This window comes from Euprymna scolopes, chromosome 19 (genome assembly GCF_053919585.1).
Source record: "Euprymna scolopes isolate OS-2025 chromosome 19, ASM5391958v1, whole genome shotgun sequence".
In the NCBI taxonomy this organism is placed as follows: Eukaryota; Metazoa; Mollusca; class Cephalopoda; order Sepiida; family Sepiolidae; genus Euprymna; species Euprymna scolopes.
In genome coordinates this window covers 20,391,878-20,414,904 of record NC_136500.1, presented here as the reverse complement: position 1 = coordinate 20,414,904, position 23,027 = coordinate 20,391,878, and the positions used below count along the sequence as shown (strand labels likewise).

The 23,027-nt window shown below is 32.0% G+C and overlaps 2 protein-coding genes across 5 annotated transcripts in view; one reads left to right on the top strand and one right to left on the bottom strand.

Moving 5' to 3' along the window:
* LOC145303478 (uncharacterized) overlaps nt 1–2,390 on the bottom strand; it is a 96,252-nt gene extending 93,862 nt beyond the window's left edge. The window contains exon 1 of the mRNA XM_080144833.1: nt 2,298–2,390. Coding sequence (XP_080000959.1) covers nt 2,298–2,329 — 32 coding nt within the window. The 5' untranslated portion in view covers nt 2,330–2,390. The remainder of the gene's footprint in view (nt 1–2,297) is intronic.
* Nucleotides 2,391–2,460: 70 nt separating this feature from the next.
* Nucleotides 2,461–22,407, top strand: LOC145303476 (uncharacterized). 4 transcript variants are annotated; one of them, XM_080144832.1, is made up of 4 exons: nt 2,500–2,589; nt 6,046–6,075; nt 19,960–20,692; nt 22,304–22,407. In XM_080144832.1, exons 3-4 carry the CDS (start codon nt 19,961–19,963, stop codon nt 22,325–22,327), a joined length of 756 nt encoding a protein of 251 aa, XP_080000958.1. In that variant the 5' UTR covers nt 2,500–2,589; nt 6,046–6,075; nt 19,960; the 3' UTR covers nt 22,328–22,407. The 4 variants fall into 4 exon arrangements, with proteins under 4 accessions (XP_080000957.1, XP_080000958.1, XP_080000955.1 ...); XM_080144829.1 differs by lacking the exon at nt 6,046–6,075 and adding an exon at nt 15,549–15,613 and having other exon boundaries at nt 2,510–2,589; XM_080144830.1 differs by lacking the exon at nt 6,046–6,075 and adding an exon at nt 15,530–15,613 and having other exon boundaries at nt 2,531–2,589.
* Nucleotides 22,408–23,027: the final 620 nt, after the last annotated feature.

Below are 23,027 nucleotides of genomic sequence, written 5' to 3'. Positions count from 1 at the left end.
GTAAAAGGACTTTTGAAAGATTATAAAATGTGTTATTGTTGAAAGAATCATAAATAAATGCATTTCAGTTGCGCTCCTTTGAAATTCTTCGGGACAAATTTCAATCTAGTAGTACGCTTTGGATAAGTCAATTGTACTAAATATACGATATTGGGCTATTTGGTTCACGAGATGTTCAATCAAAGGCAAAGGGTATGCATCAAGTAAAGTGAAACGGTTAATAGTTTGGGAGAAATCAACTACTAATCGTTTCTTTTTATCAGGCAACGAAGTCACAACAATCTGAGCACGCCATGGGGAATAACTTGTTTCAATTTCATCATCCTCAAGCAGTTATAGAATTTCATTTTCAATGAATCGAGCATCCTCCGCACGGTAATTTCAAGATTTAGTAGCAATAGGTTTGCAATCGGGTCAAGTTTCGAAACAATTTCACAGGAGCACTGCTGATCTTGGTTAGGGTGCAGATTTTTAGAATATCCTGAGGTCCACCAAAAGAAATAGTGATACCCTGATGTAGTTTTAAAAAGGCACTCCGAGTATAATATCCATACAGGAATCAGGAAGCTCTGTAAAGTCAATTTCTTTATACTCGCAATCATTGAAGAAAATGTTCTCCGTGCAATATTCGGATAGTTTGAGGAAAATGGCGGATGATGCCATGGAAATTACGGAATTATGTTTTGAAGTAGACAGCTTCATGGTTTTAACAATACAAGTAATGATAAAGTTATCAGAACTGCTGGTGTCTATGAGGGCAGTTAATTTTTTTCCTTTTAATTCAACAATTTTAGTAATGGGATGGCACCTATCACCACCTTTAGCATGGGCTACCATAATAGCAGAAGTAGAACATGAAGGTGTCGGCATAGTAGAACGGCAAACTTTGGAGAAATGACCGAATTTACCACAGTTTCGAGATACCTTATCATGGGCAGGACAATGACAGCGATCATCCTTAAAGTGATGTCTCCCTCCACAGTTGTAACAATTGCCATGAGCAGGAAGGGCAGCAGAAAATTGTACAAAGTCACACTGCATACGAGAACCAATAGAATCAGAAATTCTAGTAATAGTAGTGGCCTCCTTGGCAGGATCAGTAGACACATTGTTAGTTTTAGTAGTAGTAGCAGCAGCTGTTCCAATCGGGGAAGCGTATGATTCAGCACGAAAGTGAGCTTATTCTAAAGCTCTAGCACATTGAGTAGCCTCTTTGCGAGTTAGTGTATCAGTTTCAAGTAGTCTTGCACGTATTACTAAGGACCAGAGACCACGTATAAATGCATCACGGACAGATTCATCCCGGTACGTAGTAGCAGTAACGTCTTTAAAGTAACAGTCAGCGGCAAGTCGATTCAAGACCTGAAGATATTGGTCGACAGATTCGTTTTCTTGTTGCAGACGCGTGGAAAGCAGATGTCTAGCATGAATAACGCTTGGAGACTTGTCGTAAACACCTTTCAGTAATTCGACAGCATGTTCAAATCCTGAACAACCCTCGATAACGTCAGTAACGGTGGGACCGATGTTTTAATAAAGAACTTCGAGTTTATCTGTGTTTAATGAAGCAATAGTTGATAAATAGTAATTAAAGTTACAATACCACAATCTCCAAAGCTTGCTAGCCTGAGGGTCTGCTGAGGATACATCAAATTTGTCCAGATGAATGATCTTCTCCATGAGGGAAATAAAATTTTGTTCGATAAATTGTAGAGTTGTAAATAAATGAAGACGTAAAACAAAACTTTTTTCCAAGACTTTATTGAACAAAATTCACAACTACTAAAGCGAGAGAGAAAGAACTCAGTCTTTTAAAGAAAAAGGAACGTGTGCAAAATCATGTGGCAAGAAACTGAATTTGCATGTCTATTTTTTTAAACAGTAAGAACAAAACAATTTGCATTAGCGTTTCCTTTAAATGAAAATGTAACACCTTCCTTGTTGGACAAACTGTGTCTCGCTCTGCCATATTTAAAATTCATCCCTGCTTACCTCTTCCTTAACAACTTCTCCAGAAATAGAGATCAAAACAAGCCTTTTAATGGTTACAATTTGCTATTAAAAAAAAAATACTTTTAAAATAATTTTCTATATATATAAAACAAAAATTATATGACTTTTGCAATATGACATTTTCATTCGTACATCATAAAGATTTTCCTATATTTTTGTATTTTTAATTAGGTTGAATTCTAGACTGTCACTCCTGTTTTTTACATGGAACCACTGAACCAGTTGCGGGAGGAAGGGGAAGTCAGAGAAAGAGAGAGGGGGAGTAACAGAAAGATGGTACACACTGTTTCTTGAGTCTTCTACTTTGTACCGACATCTTTTGGCAACGCTGGGTAGCTTTGTTACTGCTTTATAGTGTTCCGACTTCGATTATTGTTATAAAAACGATCATTAAATTTGCAAGAGTTATCTTTCCTTCAATGAAACTCTTTGACATCAGAAGAGAGAAAAGGTCGATTTTGGTTGCTATGAAACGATATTTACATTAAAAAGCGGTCTGCTATTTATACGGAAAATCGCTTGACCATGAATTAAGCAATACATTTGAGAATGTTTTCAGAATTTCACGAAAGAAAAGTAAGTCAATGAAAAAAAAAAAAAAAAGATTTCATTTAATAATGTCTTTATTTTTACAATCTTAATAATAAGTATGGTTTTGATTAAAAAAAATGATAATAACGACTTTTTATACATATGATGATTGATGATGAGTGTATCCGGCTTATTTTTCATTTCGGCATTTTACACTCTTACAATGAAAATTGCTTACAAGCTATACTTTTTAACATTTTCTTCTATTTGTTTATTTATTTGTTTACTCATAGTGTAGTAAAATGGATCGTTTTGAAAAAAATATGCTAAGGCCTATTTCACTTTAAATAATTGTTCTTTTTTTTTTTTACATAGGCATCATCACTTATCAAGGTCAAGAGGCCACTCGAGGATAAGGTTAAAGAGTATACAGTAGAAATTGGAAAATATAGTAATCGTTAGTAAAGGAAATTCGGTAAATTTGTTAACTTATATGGAACGGCTCATCAAAAACTTGCTTACGTTAGACTTGAACACAACCATATTGTAGCCAGCTGAAAAGCAGGAAAACGGAAGACAATTCCACAGGCGCGCAATTCTAAGAAAGAAGCTTTGCTCATGGAATCTATGTTTAGGTTTAGGCACAGATAAAGCGTGGGGAAATTAGTGATAGTGTTTTCTGCTAGACGGGTGTTTCTTGTGAAAGTTTGGCGAGGGGGGACCAGAGATTGGAGCTCAGCCGAGCACTTGCCATGAAAATAACGATAAAACAGAGACAAACTCGCAACATCTCTTCTGTGAGAAAGAGGTTGCAGGGAAGAGAAAAGGACATCCCCTATGAAGCTACGAAGTCTATTTTGAACCCTATCAAGGCAGGATAAGCGCTTTCTAGCAGCTCCTGCCCATATGTGGCAACAGTACTCCATCCTTGGACGTACCTGGCTCTTATATAGATAGAGAATTGCATCAGCAGTGAGATATCTACTGGATTGATAGAAGGATCCCACCATTTTTCCAGCAGCCTTGGCAACAGATTTAATGTATGTGTTCCATTTAAGATCAGGAGTAAAGGGCAAGCCCAGAAGCTTGTCAAAACATGAGGCCTCCCCCAGACGAGAGCCATTCATTTCAATTGATGCCAGATGGGGAACAGAGCGTTGATGATGTACAGATAAAAGCTTTGTTTTAGATGCATTAAAAGTAACCAGCCACCTCTTTCCCCATTGAACCACTTGCTCAAGATCAAAGGAGAGAGAATCAGAGAGAACTTGGTCGTTTACGGTCTTTGGGTGACTGAAATAGGAATTACTGACACATATATCCATTTCATATAGATTTGTGTGTGTGTGTGTGTGTGTGTGTGTGTGTGTGTGTGTTTAATTTGAACTAATTTTATTTAAGTTAATTTTATCTTATCGTCATAAATTAATTTTAAAATTTAAACCATTTTATTTTAATTCTGTGGTAGATTTGAAATTAATGTACAAGACAAACGGGCATAGGAACGTTATCAGTTTTTTTTTTTTTCTTTGTTCATCTACCTTACTCTTCCTTCTTTCCTTGTTACTTCTTCCGTGGCAGTTTGGTGTTGGATTTTTACATTGAGATGCAATTCGGTCACATGCTAAAAAGAAAAGGATTAAAATAACTACCCATTTTCTTTCTCCGCTTCACTGGAATTCGTTCTCCTCGTCACTTCCAAAAAAATGAAGTTAGTTTTCACAGGAACATGTTAACACAAAATATTTTCAACCATTAAAAGCCGGTTTTAAATCGAAAAGTAACAATTCTGTGTCAAATTAACCAAGCAAATTTTCTTTCTTTCTTTTCTTTCGGATTCAACCACCTCAGCAGGAATAACCTTCTTAGTGACACACAATATGGTTTCCGCTCTGCAAGATCTACCGCAGATGTGCTGACGGTTATATCCCACAGGATTAGTGAATCTCTTGACAAAGGCTTCCTTTCTAGGGCAATTGCTCTTGGCATATCAAAGGCCTTCGACAAGGTATGGCATAAGGGTCTACTTCACAAGATTTCCAGCTACGGTATAACTGGAAATGTTTTCTCAATCATTAAATCATTTCTATCCGATAGGCTCATAAGAGTAGTGGTTGATGGACAAAAATCGGAGGCCTGCAATATAAATGCTGGAGTCCCTCAGGGGTCAATCCTGGGCCCAACTCTCTTCCTGATCTACATCAATGACCTCCCTAAACACATACTTAAATCATTCGTTGACATCTATGCTGATGACACGACCATCTACGGCAACACATCAAAGGCTGTAAATGACAAAGTTCTCTCTGATTCTCTCTCCTCTGATCTCGAGCGCGTGGTTCAGTGGGGGAAGATGTGGCTGGTTACCTTTAATGCATCCAAAACCAAACTCCTATCCTTACATCATCAACGCTCTGATCCCCATCTGGCATCAATTGTGATGGACGGCTCTCGTCTGGGTGAGGCCCCGTGTTTTGACAAGCTTCTGGGTTTGACCTTTACTCCTGATCTGAAATGGAACACGTACATCAAGTCTGTTGCCAAGGTCGCTGGAAAGATGGTGGGATCCTCTACCGCTCCAGAAAATATCTCACTACTGATGCAATTCTCTATCTATATAAAAGCCAAGTACGTCCAAGGATGGAATACTGTTGCCATATCTGGGCAGGAGCTGCTAAAAACAGCCTATCCTGCCTTGACAGAGTACAAAATAGACTCCGTGGCTTAGTGGGGGATGCCCTTTTCTCTTCCCTGCAACCTCTCTCCCACAGAAGAGACATTGCGAGCCTATCCTTGTTTTATCGTTATTTCCATGGCAAATGCTCGTCTGAACTCCAATCTCTGGTCCCCCCTCGTCAATCTTTCACGAAAAACACCCGTCTAGCTGAATCCACTGTGAAAAATTTCCCCCACTCTATACCTGTGCCTAAATCAAAACGCGGATTCCATGAACAAAGCTTCTTTCTTAGAACTGCACGCCTGTGGAACTCTGTTCCGTCTGCCTGCTTCCCTCCGGACTACAACTTGGATGTCTTCAAGTCCAATGTTAACAAATTCCTAATGAACCGCCCCCTTAAGTAAACACTTCCTCAAATCTCCACACTAAGGTAATGTACTTGCAATAACCCTTATCCCTGAGTGGCTTCCGGGCCTTGATAAGTGGTGATCACTGTGTAAAAAAAAAAAAAAAAAAAATTCGCTCTCCTTGACACTTTCAAAAGCAATTTAGTTATCACAGGAACGTGTTAACTCAAAATATTTTCAAAAGATGAAAATCGTTTTAAACTCAAAATGTAACACTCCTCTGTTAAATTTACCAAGCAAATTTTCTTTCGCTTTGTTGGTATTCACTCTCCTCGCCACATCCAAAAACAAATTAGTTTTCACATGAACGTGTTAACTCAAAATATTTTCAAAAGATGAAAATCGTTTTAAACTCAAAATGTAACAATCCTCTATCAAATTAACCAAGTAAATTTTCTTTTTTTTCTTTTCTTTCAGATTCGCTCTCCTTGCCACTTTCAAAAGCAAGTTAGTTTTCACAAGAACGTGTTAACTTAAAATATTTTCAAAAGATGAAAATCGTTTTAAACTGAAAATGTAACGCTCCTCTGTCAAATTAACCAAGCAAATTTTCTTTCTTTTTTTCGCTTTGTTGGCATTCACTCTCCTTGCCACTTTCAAAAGCAAGTTAGTTTTCACAGGAACATGTTAACTCAAAGTATTTTCAAAAACATGAAAATCGTTTTAAACCCCCAAAAGTAACAATCTTGTGTAAAACTAAGCAGCCCTATAAAACAATGACTTGCTAAACCGAAACCAGAGTTCTGTGGTGAAATTTGTGATGTGCATCGACTCGTAGCATCAACAGCACCCATCGTAGAAACTTTGAGTGACTCATTCATAACATTCATGCTTTTATCTATCTTTATCATTTATATTGATTGTTAGCGCTACTCTTGGCACCTTTTAAAGATGTTAGTGTCGTGAATATGCAATATCTGAAGCCAAGAGTGACACTACAAGGCTTTGTCTGTTGGTTATCTGTTATGCTTCATTTTAAAATAACTCCAGACGTAACCGTGACTCATATGGCCGCAACCATTATCATTATTTTTATTCCCCTTTGATTTCATTCTTTAAAAAAATTCATAAACTATGACACAGCATGATTAAAAATAATACATACGTTTCTTTACTTCTTTACTATCAACTCTCTACAAATTTTCACACGCGTCATGATAAGTGATTGTGTCATTCTGGCATATTTCTGGAGGCATTTCATAGTTGCATTACTTCCCCTGTTTTCTAGATGGTGATAGCTGATTTGGTGTCCCCGATAAAACATTTCCCTACGGATATTTTAACTGAAAAAATTTATCACATTTTTAAACGAATCATTAATATTATTATGCTTATTATTATGAAACACATTTTCATTGAATGAATTTATAGTGGACTGGTGGATATATTATATATATCCCCCAGTCGTACAAAATATGAAAAATTAATTGCTTTGAGGAAGAAACGAACAACGCATTTATTTGAAGTAAACGAACTAGAATTTATTTCATTAAGAAACACATGAAAGAAAAGGGTACAGCACACGTTTAGTTTGGCGTGCGTCTCTCGCTGTTTACTAGTGAGAAGGAAAGTTTATTGTCATAGAGAGAGAAAGAGAGAAAGTCAATCCAGTTTGGTGTGCATCTCTCGCGATTAGCTGGTTAAAATTCGGTATGAAGTTGACAGCTCCGTGTTTATTTTTCTGCCGAGTCTGACGAGGGGTTTCGTCATTGTAGTTCGTTGAGGTTCTTGTCGGTAGTAGGTCACTTGTTTTTCTTTGTTGAAATGTTCGGTTTTTTTTTTGTTAATCAAACAAAATGCGCGTCTCGCTCAAAACAATCAATTTCAAAAAGGTAGGGTCACCATGCGTGTTCGTTTCACGTCAGTCGGTCGGCAGTTTGTTGCGGGACTTGTGGATTAGAAGGAAATGTATGTTCGTCTAACGTTCGGATGTCACCAATTTGTTGTGGTCTACTGGTATAGAAGGAAATGCGTGTTCCTCTCGCGTTCGGGTCACCAATTTATAGTGGACTGGTGGATATATTATATATATATCCCCCAGTCGTACAAAATATGAAAAATTAACTGCTTTGAGGAAGAAACGAACAACGCATTTATTTGAAGTAAACGAACTAGAATTTATTTTCTGAAGAAACACATGAAAGAAAAGGGTACAGCACGCATTTAGTTTGGCATGTGTCTATCATTGTTTACTGGTGAAGAGGAAAGTCTATTGTCGTAGAGAGAGAAAGAGAGAAAGTTAATCCAGTTTGGTGTGCGTCTCTCACGGTTAGCTGGTGAGAAGGAAAGTCTATTGTAGTATAGAGAGAGAGAGAAAATGAGAAAAAGTCAATCCGAGCCATGGAGATAGAAAACGTGTAAAGTGTACATACTGTCTGTTAGCTCGTGCCCTATACATAGTAGCAGGGGATGTGATGCGCGCGGGCGCTCCAAAAGGGGGGGGGTAAATGGTCCAAAGACTGCTCAGCTCGAGAGCTAAGTCGAAAAGAGGAGGAAGCAGCTTATTGTTCTTGCTTTTATTGTTGTTTCGTGGTCTTTTGCACATGTGTGGATTTCCTACAAAGGGGAAGTGACGTTGCCCATGTGTGTGTACGTGTGCACACATGTGTGTACGTTAGCGCGTATGTGTATGCACATGAATGTGAGTGTATGTACGTGAAAGTGAATATGTGTACATGTGTGTACGTACACGTATGTTTGTGTGCGTGTATGTATATGACAAGAAAAGTGGCTTCAAATGTGAACGCGTGTTTTTGTGTGAGATTAGGAAAGGCTCCCACAAATTTATGCTTAGTACTGTTAAAAATTCTTCGGCATTATGATGTACTGGAGATTATTACTTATGATGTGTATAATAATATATAATATGTAATATTATGATGTATATAATAATATATAATATGTAATATTATGATGTATATAATAATATATAATATGTAATATTATGATGTATATAATAATATATAATATGTAATATTATGATGCATATAATAATATATAATATGTAATATTATGATGTATATAATAATATATAATATGTAATATTATGATGTATATAATAATATATAATATGTAATATTATGATGTATATAATAATATATAATATGTAATATTATGATGTATATAATAATATATAATATGTAATATTATGATGCATATAATAATATATAATATGTAATATTATGATGCATATAATAATATATAATATGTAATATTATGATGTATATAATAATATATAATATGTAATATTATGATGTATATAATAATATATAATATGTAATATTATGATGTATATAATAATATATAATATGTAATATTATGATGTATATAATAATATATAATATGTAATATTATGATGTATATAATAATATATAATATGTAATGTTATGATGTATATAATAATATATAATATGTAATATTATGATGCATATAATAATATATAATATGTAATATTATGATGCATATAATAATATATAATATGTAATATTATGATGCATATAATAATATATAATATGTAATGTTATGATGCATATAATAATATATAATATGTAATATTATGATGTATATAATAATATATAATATGTAATATTATGATGTATATAATAATATATAATATGTAATATTATGATGTATATAATAATATATAATATGTAATATTATGATGTATATAATAATATATAATATGTAATATTATGATGTATATAATAATATATAATATGTAATATTATGATGTATATAATAATATATAATATGTAATATTATGATGTATATAATAATATATAATATGTAATATTATGATGTATATAATAATATATAATATGTAATATTATGATGTATATAATAATATATAATATGTAATATTATGATGTATATAATAATATATAATATGTAATATTATGATGTATATAATAATATATAATATGTAATATTATGATGTATATAATAATATATAATATGTAATATTATGATGTATATAATAATATATAATATGTAATGTTATGATGCATATAATAATATATAATATGTAATATTATGATGCATATAATAATATATAATATGTAATATTATGATGTATATAATAATATATAATATGTAATATTATGATGTATATAATAATATATAATATGTAATATTATGATGTATATAATAATATATAATATGTAATATTATGATGTATATAATAATATATAATATGTAATATTATGATGTATATAATAATATATAATATGTAATATTATGATGTATATAATAATATATAATATGTAATATTATGATGTATATAATAATATATAATATGTAATATTATGATGTATATAATAATATATAATATGTAATATTATGATGTATATAATAATATATAATATGTAATATTATGATGTATATAATAATATATAATATGTAATATTATGATGTATATAATAATATATAATATGTAATATTATGATGTATATAATAATATATAATATGTAATGTTATGATGCATATAATAATATATAATATGTAATATTATGATGTATATAATAATATATAATATGTAATATTATGATGTATATAATAATATATAATATGTAATATTATGATGTATATAATAATATATAATATGTAATATTATGATGTATATAATAATATATAATATGTAATATTATGATGTATATAATAATATATAATATGTAATATTATGATGTATATAATAATATATAATATGTAATATTATGATGTATATAATAATATATAATATGTAATATTATGATGTATATAATAATATATAATATGTAATATTATGATGTATATAATAATATATAATATGTAATATTATGATGTATATAATAATATATAATATGTAATATTATGATGTATATAATAATATATAATATGTAATATTATGATGTATATAATAATATATAATATGTAATATTATGATGTATATAATAATATATAATATGTAATATTATGATGTATATAATAATATATAATATGTAATATTATGATGTATATAATAATATATAATATGTAATGTTATGATGCATATAATAATATATAATATGTAATATTATGATGCATATAATAATATATAATATGTAATGTTATGATGTATATAATAATATATAATATTATGATGTATATAATAATATATAATATGTAATATTATGATGCATATAATAATATATAATATGTAATATTATGATGTATATAATAATATATAATATGTAATGTTATGATGTATATAATAATATATAATATGTAATGTTATGATGTATATAATAATATATAATATGTAATGTTATGATGTATATAATAATATATAATATGTAATATTATGATGTATATAATAATATATAATATGTAATGTTATGATGTATATAATAATATATAATATGTAATATTATGATGTATATAATAATATATAATATGTAATGTTATGATGCATATAATAATATATAATATGTAATATTATGATGCATATAATAATATATAATATGTAATGTTATGATGTATATAATGATATATAATATTATGATGTATATAATAATATATAATATGTAATATTATGATGCATATAATAATATATAATATGTAATATTATGATGTATATAATAATATATAATATGTAATGTTATGATGTATATAATAATATATAATATGTAATGTTATGATGTATATAATAATATATAATATGTAATGTTATGATGTATATAATAATATATAATATGTAATATTATGATGTATATAATAATATATAATATGTAATGTTATGATGTATATAATAATATATAATATGTAATATTATGATGTATATAATAATATATAATATGTAATGTTATGATGCATATAATAATATATAATATGTAATATTATGATGTATATAATAATATATAATATGTAATATTATGATGTATATAATAATATATAATATGTAATGTTATGATGTATATAATAATATATAATATGTAATGTTATGATGTATATAATAATATATAATATGTAATGTTATGATGCATATAATAATATATAATATGTAATATTATGATGTATATAATAATATATAATATGTAATGTTATGATGTATATAATAATATATAATATGTAATATTATGATGTATATAATAATATATAATATGTAATATTATGATGTATATAATAATATATAATATGTAATATTATGATGTATATAATAATATATAATATGTAATGTTATGATGTATATAATAATATATAATATGTAATGTTATGATGTATATAATAATATATAATATGTAATGTTATGATGTATATAATAATATATAATATGTAATATTATGATGTATATAATAATATATAATATGTAATGTTATGATGTATATAATAATATATAATATGTTATATTATAATATTATTGTTTTATTATTTATTATTGACATTTTATATGAAAATAAGTGGAACAATGTGAACAATTCTTACTTTTATTTAATAAATGTGTAATATTTTTTTTTGTAACTGTTAACTTTCTTTTTTTAATGTGAAATATTCTTAAAAGTAAATGAACATTTTCTTTTACAGGAAAGTGTCCTTTTTACGATAAACTACTTATAATATTACAAATACTACTACTACTACTAATAATAATAATAATAATAATAATAATAATAATAAACACAATAATAATCAACAGCAGCATAATAATAATAATAAATATTAATAATAATAATAATAATGATGATGATGATGATTCGTCTAAGAAAATGATAAATTCCTTCAGTTAAAATATCTGTTGGAACATGTTTTGTCAAGAACATCAAATAAGCCATCACCAAATAAGCCATCACCATCTAGCAAACAGCGGAAGTAATGCAACAATGAAATGCCTCGAGAAATATGCCGGAATGCTGGGATAGCCCACTGACAATAACTCATGTGTTCCCTGGAGTCCGTATGACAACAAATCTCCCTATATTTCCAGTACTCTCTACCACTTTTGAAACCTACCCCCCAAATTTATGTTTTGCTGGTGTTTGCCCGAATATTCATGTTCATATTTATATGAAATAATATCTAAAGTTAAAAAAAAAGAAAGAAAAGAAAAGAGAAATTAAAAATTGGAAAGTTTTATAAAAACAAAAAAATATATAAATCGGTGTAGAAAACAGAAAGGAAAATGGAAATAGATCTTAAATACTTAAAATTGATTCTTTTATCAGGTTTTTATTCACTAACTTCAGGCCAAGATCACAGTGTAGTATCTGTTCTGATGCTACACTTCATCTTTTCTTTCCTCAGTCAGTGGAATAATAATCCTTCATGACTGAGACAATTTTTATGTTTGTTCCTATCCAGAGTGCCCCTTTTTGCAGAGATAGATTTTCCCCACATTAAAAACCATCAACATTGTGTCTAATTTTGCCCTCATGGGGAGGAAAATAAATAGGAACTTTTGTATGACACACATACACACATATATATATATATATATATGTGAGTATGTATTATGTGTGTAAGTGTATAAGAAGGCTGTTAGCAATGTAGAATGCTGGAGTGTCGAAGTGAACAAAAATAAACGAACAAAGATTATCAATCTTCACATGTCTATTTATTTTTGAAAATCATTCCCGTAAATAAATCAGTAAATATGGACTCACTGTTTAATATGACCAGGATGGAAAATTGTAACCCAATGGGAGTGCTTGTACACACAGGTAAGAAGTTTTGGTGCTAGACCCCTAAAAAATGTAACCAGACACTCACTGGTCACTGGAATTTACCACTTTAATGCCCTAAGTCTGTGTCACAACCTCTTTAACATGCTAGCTGGTCTGTGATGGGTCTCTTGGCTGGCCGTTTGACATCAGACGTTGTGGTTGAACTCTTCCTTCATAAATGCTCCGGTGTTGGTTGATATGCTGCTTCTCTCTGCTCCAGCCTGTACATTGAATATCAAACAGGTCTGAAAGCAACTGATAAAAAGGCAATCAATGACGAAACATCGGAGATCATGCTCTTATAAAAACAAAATGATTATTTGCATAAAATAACTCAATATACAATTTGTACAAAAAAAGGTTTAGATCAGTTGGGGCTTCACTGAATTAAAGCAAAACAAAATTGCTTTCTGGATGCAGAAGTTTTAACAATCAAATACTTTCAAATAGATTTCTTCCTCTTAGCAAGTTTGAAGCTAGATTCCTTTTTTTATTTTAATAGCTTACAGGGTGGAGACCTGTATCCTTCAGTCGGACAGAGAGAAAAAGACCTTGATCTGGCTGGTGTTTTTTATGAAGTCGGCTATTTGTCTTTCTATTTCTCTGAGAGCACCATTTTCTCCTCTCTTCCATTTTCTTTTTCCCCCTCTTACTTTTGAAATTTCTTTCTCTTTGAATTCTCTCTGTTCCATCTACTAGACCTTCCCCCTTTTTTTCTTTGTTTTCTTTTTCCCTCTACCCCTCCCCCATCAAAAAAAAAAAAATAGTTATCGGCTATCTTGTATTTCTACAGTCCTTTTCTAGCATCATTTAAATTAATTCTTGTTGTCATGTCAACTCTCTGGGAGGTCTCCTAATAATATGTGGCTACAATTTCTTTATCATTTGAGATATTCATTTTTCTAATAACTTCAAAAAGAAAATATCTCATCATTCATTAGGGCATTTGGGATTTTTGACAAAGTGTCAACTCATATTTAACTCCCTGAGCTTGCTTAGCAAGGCAATCTAACGTCTCTCAGTGGTAAAAATAGTGTTACAAAATGTCTTTGATTATTTCGAGAATATACTTCTCTTTTTTAAAGAAAAAGCAAACTAAAAGAATGCAGTAGAAAGAAATCTTGTAAAAATGGATCAGGAATACAAAATCAGGTTTTTCTGCCAAATAGAAAAAGCAGGAGGGCAGTAAATTTATAAGTGTTGTAATATCTATCATTAATATTATTTTTATTTTATTTTATACTAGCAGGGTTATCCGGCGTTGCCCAGGCCCATAAAAGTAAACAAAAAAACGTGTATATTTGTAAATGAAGTAAGTGGATAATATGGTAAATATTTAAGAAACACTTCCACCTCTTTCTCATAATACTAAGGAAAAGTAATTATAGATTATATTTAGACGTCCCCGCTGCACCAAGAAGCTGTGCTCCACAAATGATAATTATTGGTCAATTATTTTTGGTGTGAATTTTATTCAAACAAATATAAAACATTTAATGCTGAAATTTACCATGGCTTAATTTAAGATCCCATTCAATTGCATGCTGACGAATCAAGCTGCAATAATTACATTATTATTTGAGAGGGAGGCTTTGTTAACTATTTTGTACTTACATATGTTATGGGGACTTATGCAGAAGATGGACCATTACAGATTATGCAGGGTATAGGTCACAGTCGGGGATATTACGTATAATTTAAAAATAGACTAATGGCTAGCATCCAAACAACATAATTTACTAAAAGAATAAAAATTATATCTTAAAAACCCCGACAATAAAATTGTGTAAGAAAGAATAAAAGAAGAAAACAAAACAGAAATTAATTGATAATTAAAAAACAGAAAGTTAAAAATAATAAGAAGAAAAAATGTTATCGCATTGTCAGGGGCATGATCAACCAAACACAGGCATACAAACACATTCATGCACAAACTATAATAAGAACCATTAGCGAAGGAAAATACATGCAGTGAGAAAGAGAGAGAAAGTCAGACAGAGAAAGAGAGGGGAAAGTAACCTCCTTACACACAGGCTGTGGACGCCATAGAAAAATAGAGAACAGCAGTCTGACAGTTACAAAGCCACTAATAGAGTGATTTGTATTGTATGCACACACACACACACACACACACACACACGCACATGACTGTAATGACCTATGCATTAAATGAAATTGAAGCTGAGTGAAATAATATGTCTCCTAATGACGCCATATTTTAATTTTAGTAACTATTTGTTTATAAAGCAAAGAACTGGATTCCAGACTATGAGAATTTTCAGAGCTCAACCAATCAGAATGGATGGACTTAGGTGAGGAGCCTTTATTATTTCTGAATCGAAAATTGGAAAGATTATATTAGATCTATGTATGTATGAGCCAGTTATTGTCGGTGTAATCACAGAATAAGTAGAATGTGTAGAATTTGTCCTGATGACAATTGGTAGCAATGGCAGGACTAAATATTTAGAGAGAAAAATAAGGACTCCTTCCTCTAAAGATGTTGCGATTGTGATGGTGTTGCTCGTAGGATGCAATGTAGTATTTTATTATCACAACTGAATGTGTATAAAATGGGGTTCAAAAGCTACATAAGATAGTGGCTAATAGCCTAGGTGTATTGATTTGTATGTGACATCTGTTGTTGCAAACCTATGATACTTTGGTCCAGAGGGGAATTTCCGTGGCTACTTTATTAATATAGAGATATAAGGCCCCCAGCACCATTTTCTCCTCTCTAAGTACTAAGTGTCACTTTTGAAAAATGTTAGAAAATGAGTTGAAAATGTTGCGACTTTGTAACACGCATATCTCAGAAACTGATAAAGATATTCATTTGAGATTTATTTTAAAATGAACTGTAACACTTAGGCTATCATATCGTGTCCCTGTCATTTCAATAATGATCATAGTTGTAATTTAATGATGATTATTGTGAGAACAGTGACAATAATATGTGTTATTATTGTCTGTAAACATAGTCATAAAGTTTACTGCAGTTAAAGAAACAAGACAAAGTTTTACTGCACTTAGAGTTGTTCTTAGTCATTCTACACTAATGTTGGTGTAAAAATAACCCACAAATGCATTGATCAAATGCGGATCATCAGCGTCATCAGATTCCTCACTGATAGCTGCAGTTTCCTGTGAGGTCGGGTTTTCTTCTATGTCTTGATGAAGAATATTTTGCTTATCTAGAACACAATATAGATGAGAGGCATGTCCTGATGATGCAAAGGTGAGCAGAGCAGTGGGATGTAGAGACGAAAGTCGCCTTCATAACCATTGAATTTTGACAGGTGCATTTTGTACCTTTTTGTACCTCCAACCTGCTCTCCATGTAAAGGAGGGTTTTCAGGAACACACTGATATGCATAACTTGTTTTCCCTATATATATATATATATATATATATCAGTACTGTATGATTCTGGGGACCTCAACTATATCAATTTAGTTCTCTCTCGCTGAAAGAACTGTGTCGGAAAGTGGGATTGAGAAGTCATCACCCCCCCCCCCACACACACACACACACACACACGAGAAGGAACTCTGACCTGTAAAAAGTGCCTGGGTAGCTCCGTGTGTATTACCCGGTGAGGGCGCCTCAGGCGATTAACGGTAAACTAACTCCTTCTCAAAGAGAAAAAGCAAAGCCTGGGAGAGTGGACTTCCTAGAACTGCACAGAACTTTGCACCCACTGTAAAATCAACAGGGATCAGGTCATTACAGGTATAGTCTAATCTCTGCTGATTTCAGGGACCGACTGGCCGTATATATTGCTCTTTATTACAGAGTGGATGATAGAAGTAAAGGGACTTATTATTTTGCCATCTAATTTACATATGTGTTCGTCATGTGTACAGATACTCGTATATAAATAAGATAAAAAGTCACTCTTTCTCTAAATCCTCACAGAGATATTAATAAATATTCAACGTATTGAATCAAAATAGGAGATGGAGGTGAGATAAATATCTAAGAGAGAGAGAGACAGACAGACAGACAGACAGACAGACAGAGTTCGAGTTCAGTAAATTGTAAATTACAGATAATTAGAAGAATTATTGTATCATTCAGAAAACTAACATCTACGATGATGATACCCCCTTCATTCTGGTGTTGCTTCGTGCCCACTTCCATTGGATCAGAGAATTTTGAATCGCTGTGTCTGAAGAAGTGAGCTGATAAAAATTGAACTTGTTTTTGTGGGTCAAGGTGAACCGATGTGGGCGTCGGGGACAGCTGCAATTTTTTGTGATGATTAAGCCAACTGGATGTTGTCAATGCCAAAATAATTGAAGCTCCTTATAAGAAGAATAATGAGAAAGCATGTAATGATGACTACGGATTAAGAGAAGCTCATTATAAAAAGGATAAACGGATGCAACACGGCATAATTACATTGATATACCAGTTCTCGTTAGATCACCAAAGTTAAACAACATTGAGCTTGGTGAGTATCAGATGGGTGACCATTTAGGAATACCCAGGCACTGTATGTAGGAGGACATCAACACCTGCCTGCAAGAGTTGCAAAAACCTAACTTTGTCATCTCCTCTAATGGGGATATACATGCGACTGGTGACCGCTTGTGAATTTCGTACTCACATGAAAAAAGGCATACAGAGTCAGTTCTAAGCATGAATTGAATAAATCATTAGGTTGAGGAGTTAAAGGGTCGTTTCTGGAGTCCATCATGAAAAGTAAAGAGTGACAGACAATAGTAGAGATATCTAATATATAAAAGTAGATGACTGATCAAAAAGAATGTTAAATGGAGATTCCTGTTTTTGTCCAGGTTTTTATCTATAGAGTGGAATGTTGATGTGGAAAATATCTCCCTTGAAGGTATTTTAATGGAAATTAAAGCGAGATGTGTTAGATAGTGAACAGGATGCCTGGATGGAAGGGTTAGATTGGTGCCCTAAGACAAGGTTGGGAGACCCACAAGCTGAAGTTGAGAAAAACCAGGTGACTTTCGTCAGAAAGGGTCTCATTCTCTTTTTTTTTTTCTGCTGACAAGTGGACAAGTAAGTGGACACAAAACGTTGCTGCTCCTACAAGGGCGTTTGTATGTAATTAACAGTAATGAGGCAGGCAATTTGCCTGTCACCTTCTCTCCCTGTCTTTCATGTACAAAGGGTTCAGTTTTGTTTTAGATAAAATATTCAAATCCAAACTACATGGTTTTTATCAAGGGCCTGGCTTACAACGATGACAATCGTAGCAACAACCACATCTGTGATAGGGAGGTAACAGTGACTTAATGGGTTAATGACATGGACTGACAACTGTGGTGTGTCAAGTTCGAATCCAGTCTGTTCCATAGAATCACTTTCGCTTAGAGATGTTGGTAAACTTCATGTGGTCCCTCCTGTAAGTATCCAATGTCTTCTAGAAAGAATTCTAACTAGAAAGATATTGAGGAAACGAATGCCAACATAATCATCTGATTCATATTGCTACATACTCTTGCATAATAATTATAATTTCCATTAAATTTATTGATTTTCGTTTAGATTACAGCATATTAACTCTTTATTTTTCATGCATTCATGTAGTCACTTAAACACACATGCATTTTCAGTAACGCAGTTCAAAGACAGTACATTTAACTTTTGGCTTGTGATCGTTTTTCTTTTATACATGCATATAGATGTCGACGGGTAATGTCACATCAACCCTTGTTGACCCCTTAAGCATTTAACACAACAGTTCATCTAGCCATTTAGTACAAACTTTTGTCTCTCTTTGTTCCTCACTGGCCAACTGTCTGTTGGAATTGACTTGACGTCTGCCTGCTGTTCTTTCTCCTGATTTTTCTCTGCAAGGGAATCTTGTTTTTCATAATGCACAAGAATGGAAGTAGAAATTCGTTTCTGTTTCTTTGATACAGTATAGTTCATCGGACTTCAACACAGGTTTGGAAATGCGTCATCAAATTTTTTCCCTATCCCTTCATCTTAGGGATGGAAAGTCTTGCAATGCAATGACTACATCTAAAATCACGTATGTGTTCTCTTGCTCTTAAGAACAAAAACTCTAAACTATTTTTCAAATCTCACCTTAAAACTTAACTCTCATTACCACGAATTGGGGCCCAGCACTGCAGGTGTCAGCACTCATTAACATTTTAATGTGACCTCATAACCTGGGCCTGTCAGCACTGGCTATCTGTTCTTAGCGACCTGTTAGTTAAAGCTTATTAGAAAATATATTGGAATATCTATGTATATACTAGCTAATTTTTGCTCGCTTGCTATTGTAGGGCTCCATTATATAATAGTACAAAATGAATGGTTGACGCTCAATAACAAAGGAACAACAGTGGGAGGATCAGCCCACGTGCGTTTGTCAACAATCTGTGTTATAACAAAATGGACTCAGGAGTTTAACAGTTTATATACCCAATGATAAGGTATACTGTTATATTGTGATATACAGCCTCTGCACATACATTTCAGGTGAATGAACTGATACTGAAAATAAGTAAGATATATAAAATAAAAATAAATAAAAAGTTGAAAATTGTCTGTATATATAAATTACGCACAATGCTTTAAGCAAACTACATCATCATTTATGTTTGTGTTTTTGCCAATTTTTCCTAATACGTTTTTTTGTTGTTGTTTTTTTATATCTTTCCATTTTAAGAATGAATCTTCAGGAAGCTGAGAATTATGTAAGACAAGTCATGAAAATTAACGATCCTGTCCTCAATCTGAGCCATCGTTCACTGGTCATCATACCCAGGAATATAGAAGGCATAAAAGGAATCCGTACGCTAATGTTGAATAACAATTGCTTGATCCTCCCTCCCGACGAAATCAACACCTTAACAGAACTCGAAGAACTGAATTTGGGCTACAACAAACTCACTCTCTTGCCTTCTGGGCTTCAAAACTTGCAGAGACTCAAACGACTGATCTGTTCTAATAACCCACTGGGGACACTCCTGCCTGAAATCGGTTCTTTAATTCAACTGCAAGAACTCTGGCTCGACCATTGTCAACTCAGTTGTTTGCCCACCGGAATCTGTAACTTGAAGAATCTTTGCAGGTTTAGCATCAAAGGGAATCGATTGTCTTCCTTACCCGAGACGATAGGTCAGTTGAAGACTCTATGCTGGTTGAATGTGTCGAATAATAAACTGAGTGACCTTCCTCAAAGCTTTGAATGTCTGCATTTGCTAACTCATCTTGATCTCGGTTTCAACCAGTTTGATTCCATTCCCAACTGCTTACTTTGTCTTCCACAACTGATAACATTGAACCTGAGAAATAATCAAGTGTTTGCAGTTTCTGAGGAAGTAATCGTTTGTCTAAAGAATTTGCAACATTTGGATTTGCAAAATAATATGATGGATAAGATACCCAAACATTGGAAAGTAAGTTTATTTTTCATTTTATATTTAATTTTTACGTTATACATGTGCCTATTATAAACGGGCAAAAGTTTGAGCCCATTGGCTTAAAATGTGTGCTTTATGCCAAATTGATGGTTGAATCTGTGCTCATTGTTGCATTAAATACTAATCTCTATTAATCACTAACTGTTCATCGAGCGGATACCATATTATTTAGTTCACTGCATCTTGTTATAATATAGTATCATACAAAATTTCAATCAGATCGGCCCAGTAGTTTCTGAGAAAACTTCTAGAGTAAATGTGGTATTGTGGTGATTAATCCCTAACTGTGCATAGAACGGCCACCGTAATATTTGGAATTGCTTTTGAATTTAAATAATATCATATAAGAAAGCTTGCTTCATTGTTTTTTCTTCTTTTTTATTATATACTAGCAGTTCAGCCCAGCTTTGCTCGGGCCCTATGTATTGTTCATAACTTGTCCTACGTGTGAATACACTTTCTGTAAGATTTCAAATGTTTAGACCAAAAATTGTCTGAGTAATTTGGTAGAGGTCAATTTATTTTAATTTGACCCCAATTTTACCCCCTTAACATTTATTATTTTGGTCTCAAATCAAGATACAAAGTTTTACCCATGTCCAAGTTACCTACATCTAAAATTTCAAGTTCTCAGACAAAAAATTGGCGGAGGAATTTGGTAGAATCTGCAAAGGTCAGCTGTTTCAATTTTGACCTTTTGGCAGCCAAATTTTCTCCCCCAAAACTGATGAAAATGCTTGCCGCATGTCTGAATATCTGTTATGTATAAATTTCAAATGTTTAGACCCAAAATTGGCTAAGTAGTTTGCTAGACACTGCAAAGGTCAAATTTTTTTAACTTTGACCCTTTGACAGCCCAAATTTTCGACCTAAACAGATTAAAAGCTTGCCCTCTCTCTGAAGACTCTTTATGTAAAATTTCAAATGTTTAGACGAGAAATTCGCTGAGTAATTTGGTAGAGACCGCAGAGGTCAATTTTTTTTTATTTTGACTCCTTAACATTTTTGGGGGCTTTGAGATTTGACATAAGGAGTATTGAGATTTGGGAAAATCTTTTCAATCGGTTTTCGGCCAGAAATTTGGCTGTCAAGGAGTCAACATTCAATGATTTGACCTTTGAGAACTCTACCAAACTCCTCCACCAATTTTGGGTCTAAACATTTGAAATTTTAAATGTAGGTTACTTAGACATGGATCTAACTTTATAATTTGATTTGAGCCCCAAAAAATAAATATTAAGGGGGCAAAATTGGGGTCAAAGTTAAAAAAAAATTACCTCTGCGATCTCTACCAATTTACTCAGCCAATTTCTCGTCTAAACCTTTGAAATTTTACATAAAAGGTATTCAGAGATAGGGCAAGCTTTTAATCGGTTTAGGTCGAAAATTTGAGTTACCAAGGGGTCAAAGTTCAAAAGATTTTACCTTTGCAGTGTCTAGCAAACTACTCAACCAATTTGGGGTCTAAACATTTGAAATTTATACATAACAGGTATTCAAACTGAATTTTTAGACATAGTCAAATGTTATTGTCAGTTAACATTTTTCAGTTTAAAAATGATTTTTTTTTTTTTTACTTTTTTACAGGATTTGAATTACGTTGTTACCTGATGATAAAAAACAGACGATTTTCAGGATTAAAAGTCGACATCAGATGTGACTTAGTGCAATAAACAAGCTATATAAACAAATCATGTGAATTCAATGTGTTTTTATTTAATAACTAGCAAGGGACACCCAGCCTTGCCCGTTCATTAAATATGTTTATATATATTTTAATTCATGCAAATTTTGTATTTATTATTACAGAGCCAATTCTCTATTGAATATTATATTGTACCCAATATATTGTACTAGTTTCAAAAGTTAAAAAAAATGACTTGGGTGCTATTAGTTGGAATTAAAAACCAAACATTTAGCACTCCAACTGCATTAAGATTTAAAATAAAACCTCTTCAAGTTGTGAATGAATTTGAAAATGCACGAAAGTAATAGAAATATGTCTGCAAGTTGAAATGAATATTTTGCATTTCAACTTGCCAATATATGTTTGTACACGTTATTCATTCATCCAAACAAAGATTTTACTCGTTATAAACCATTCTTGGTGTATGATTACTATTTCCTGTTAATTTCAGTGTTATGTGACGAGTAGTTTAAGAGTTTATCGGTTAAATATTTACATATGCACACACACACACATACATTTACTGTTTTATATATATCTACTATTATATCTTTGTGTGTGCGCATGTGTGTGTTCCTCATAGGTTTTGAAACGGCTAAGCCTTTCTTTTGCAAATTTCCCACA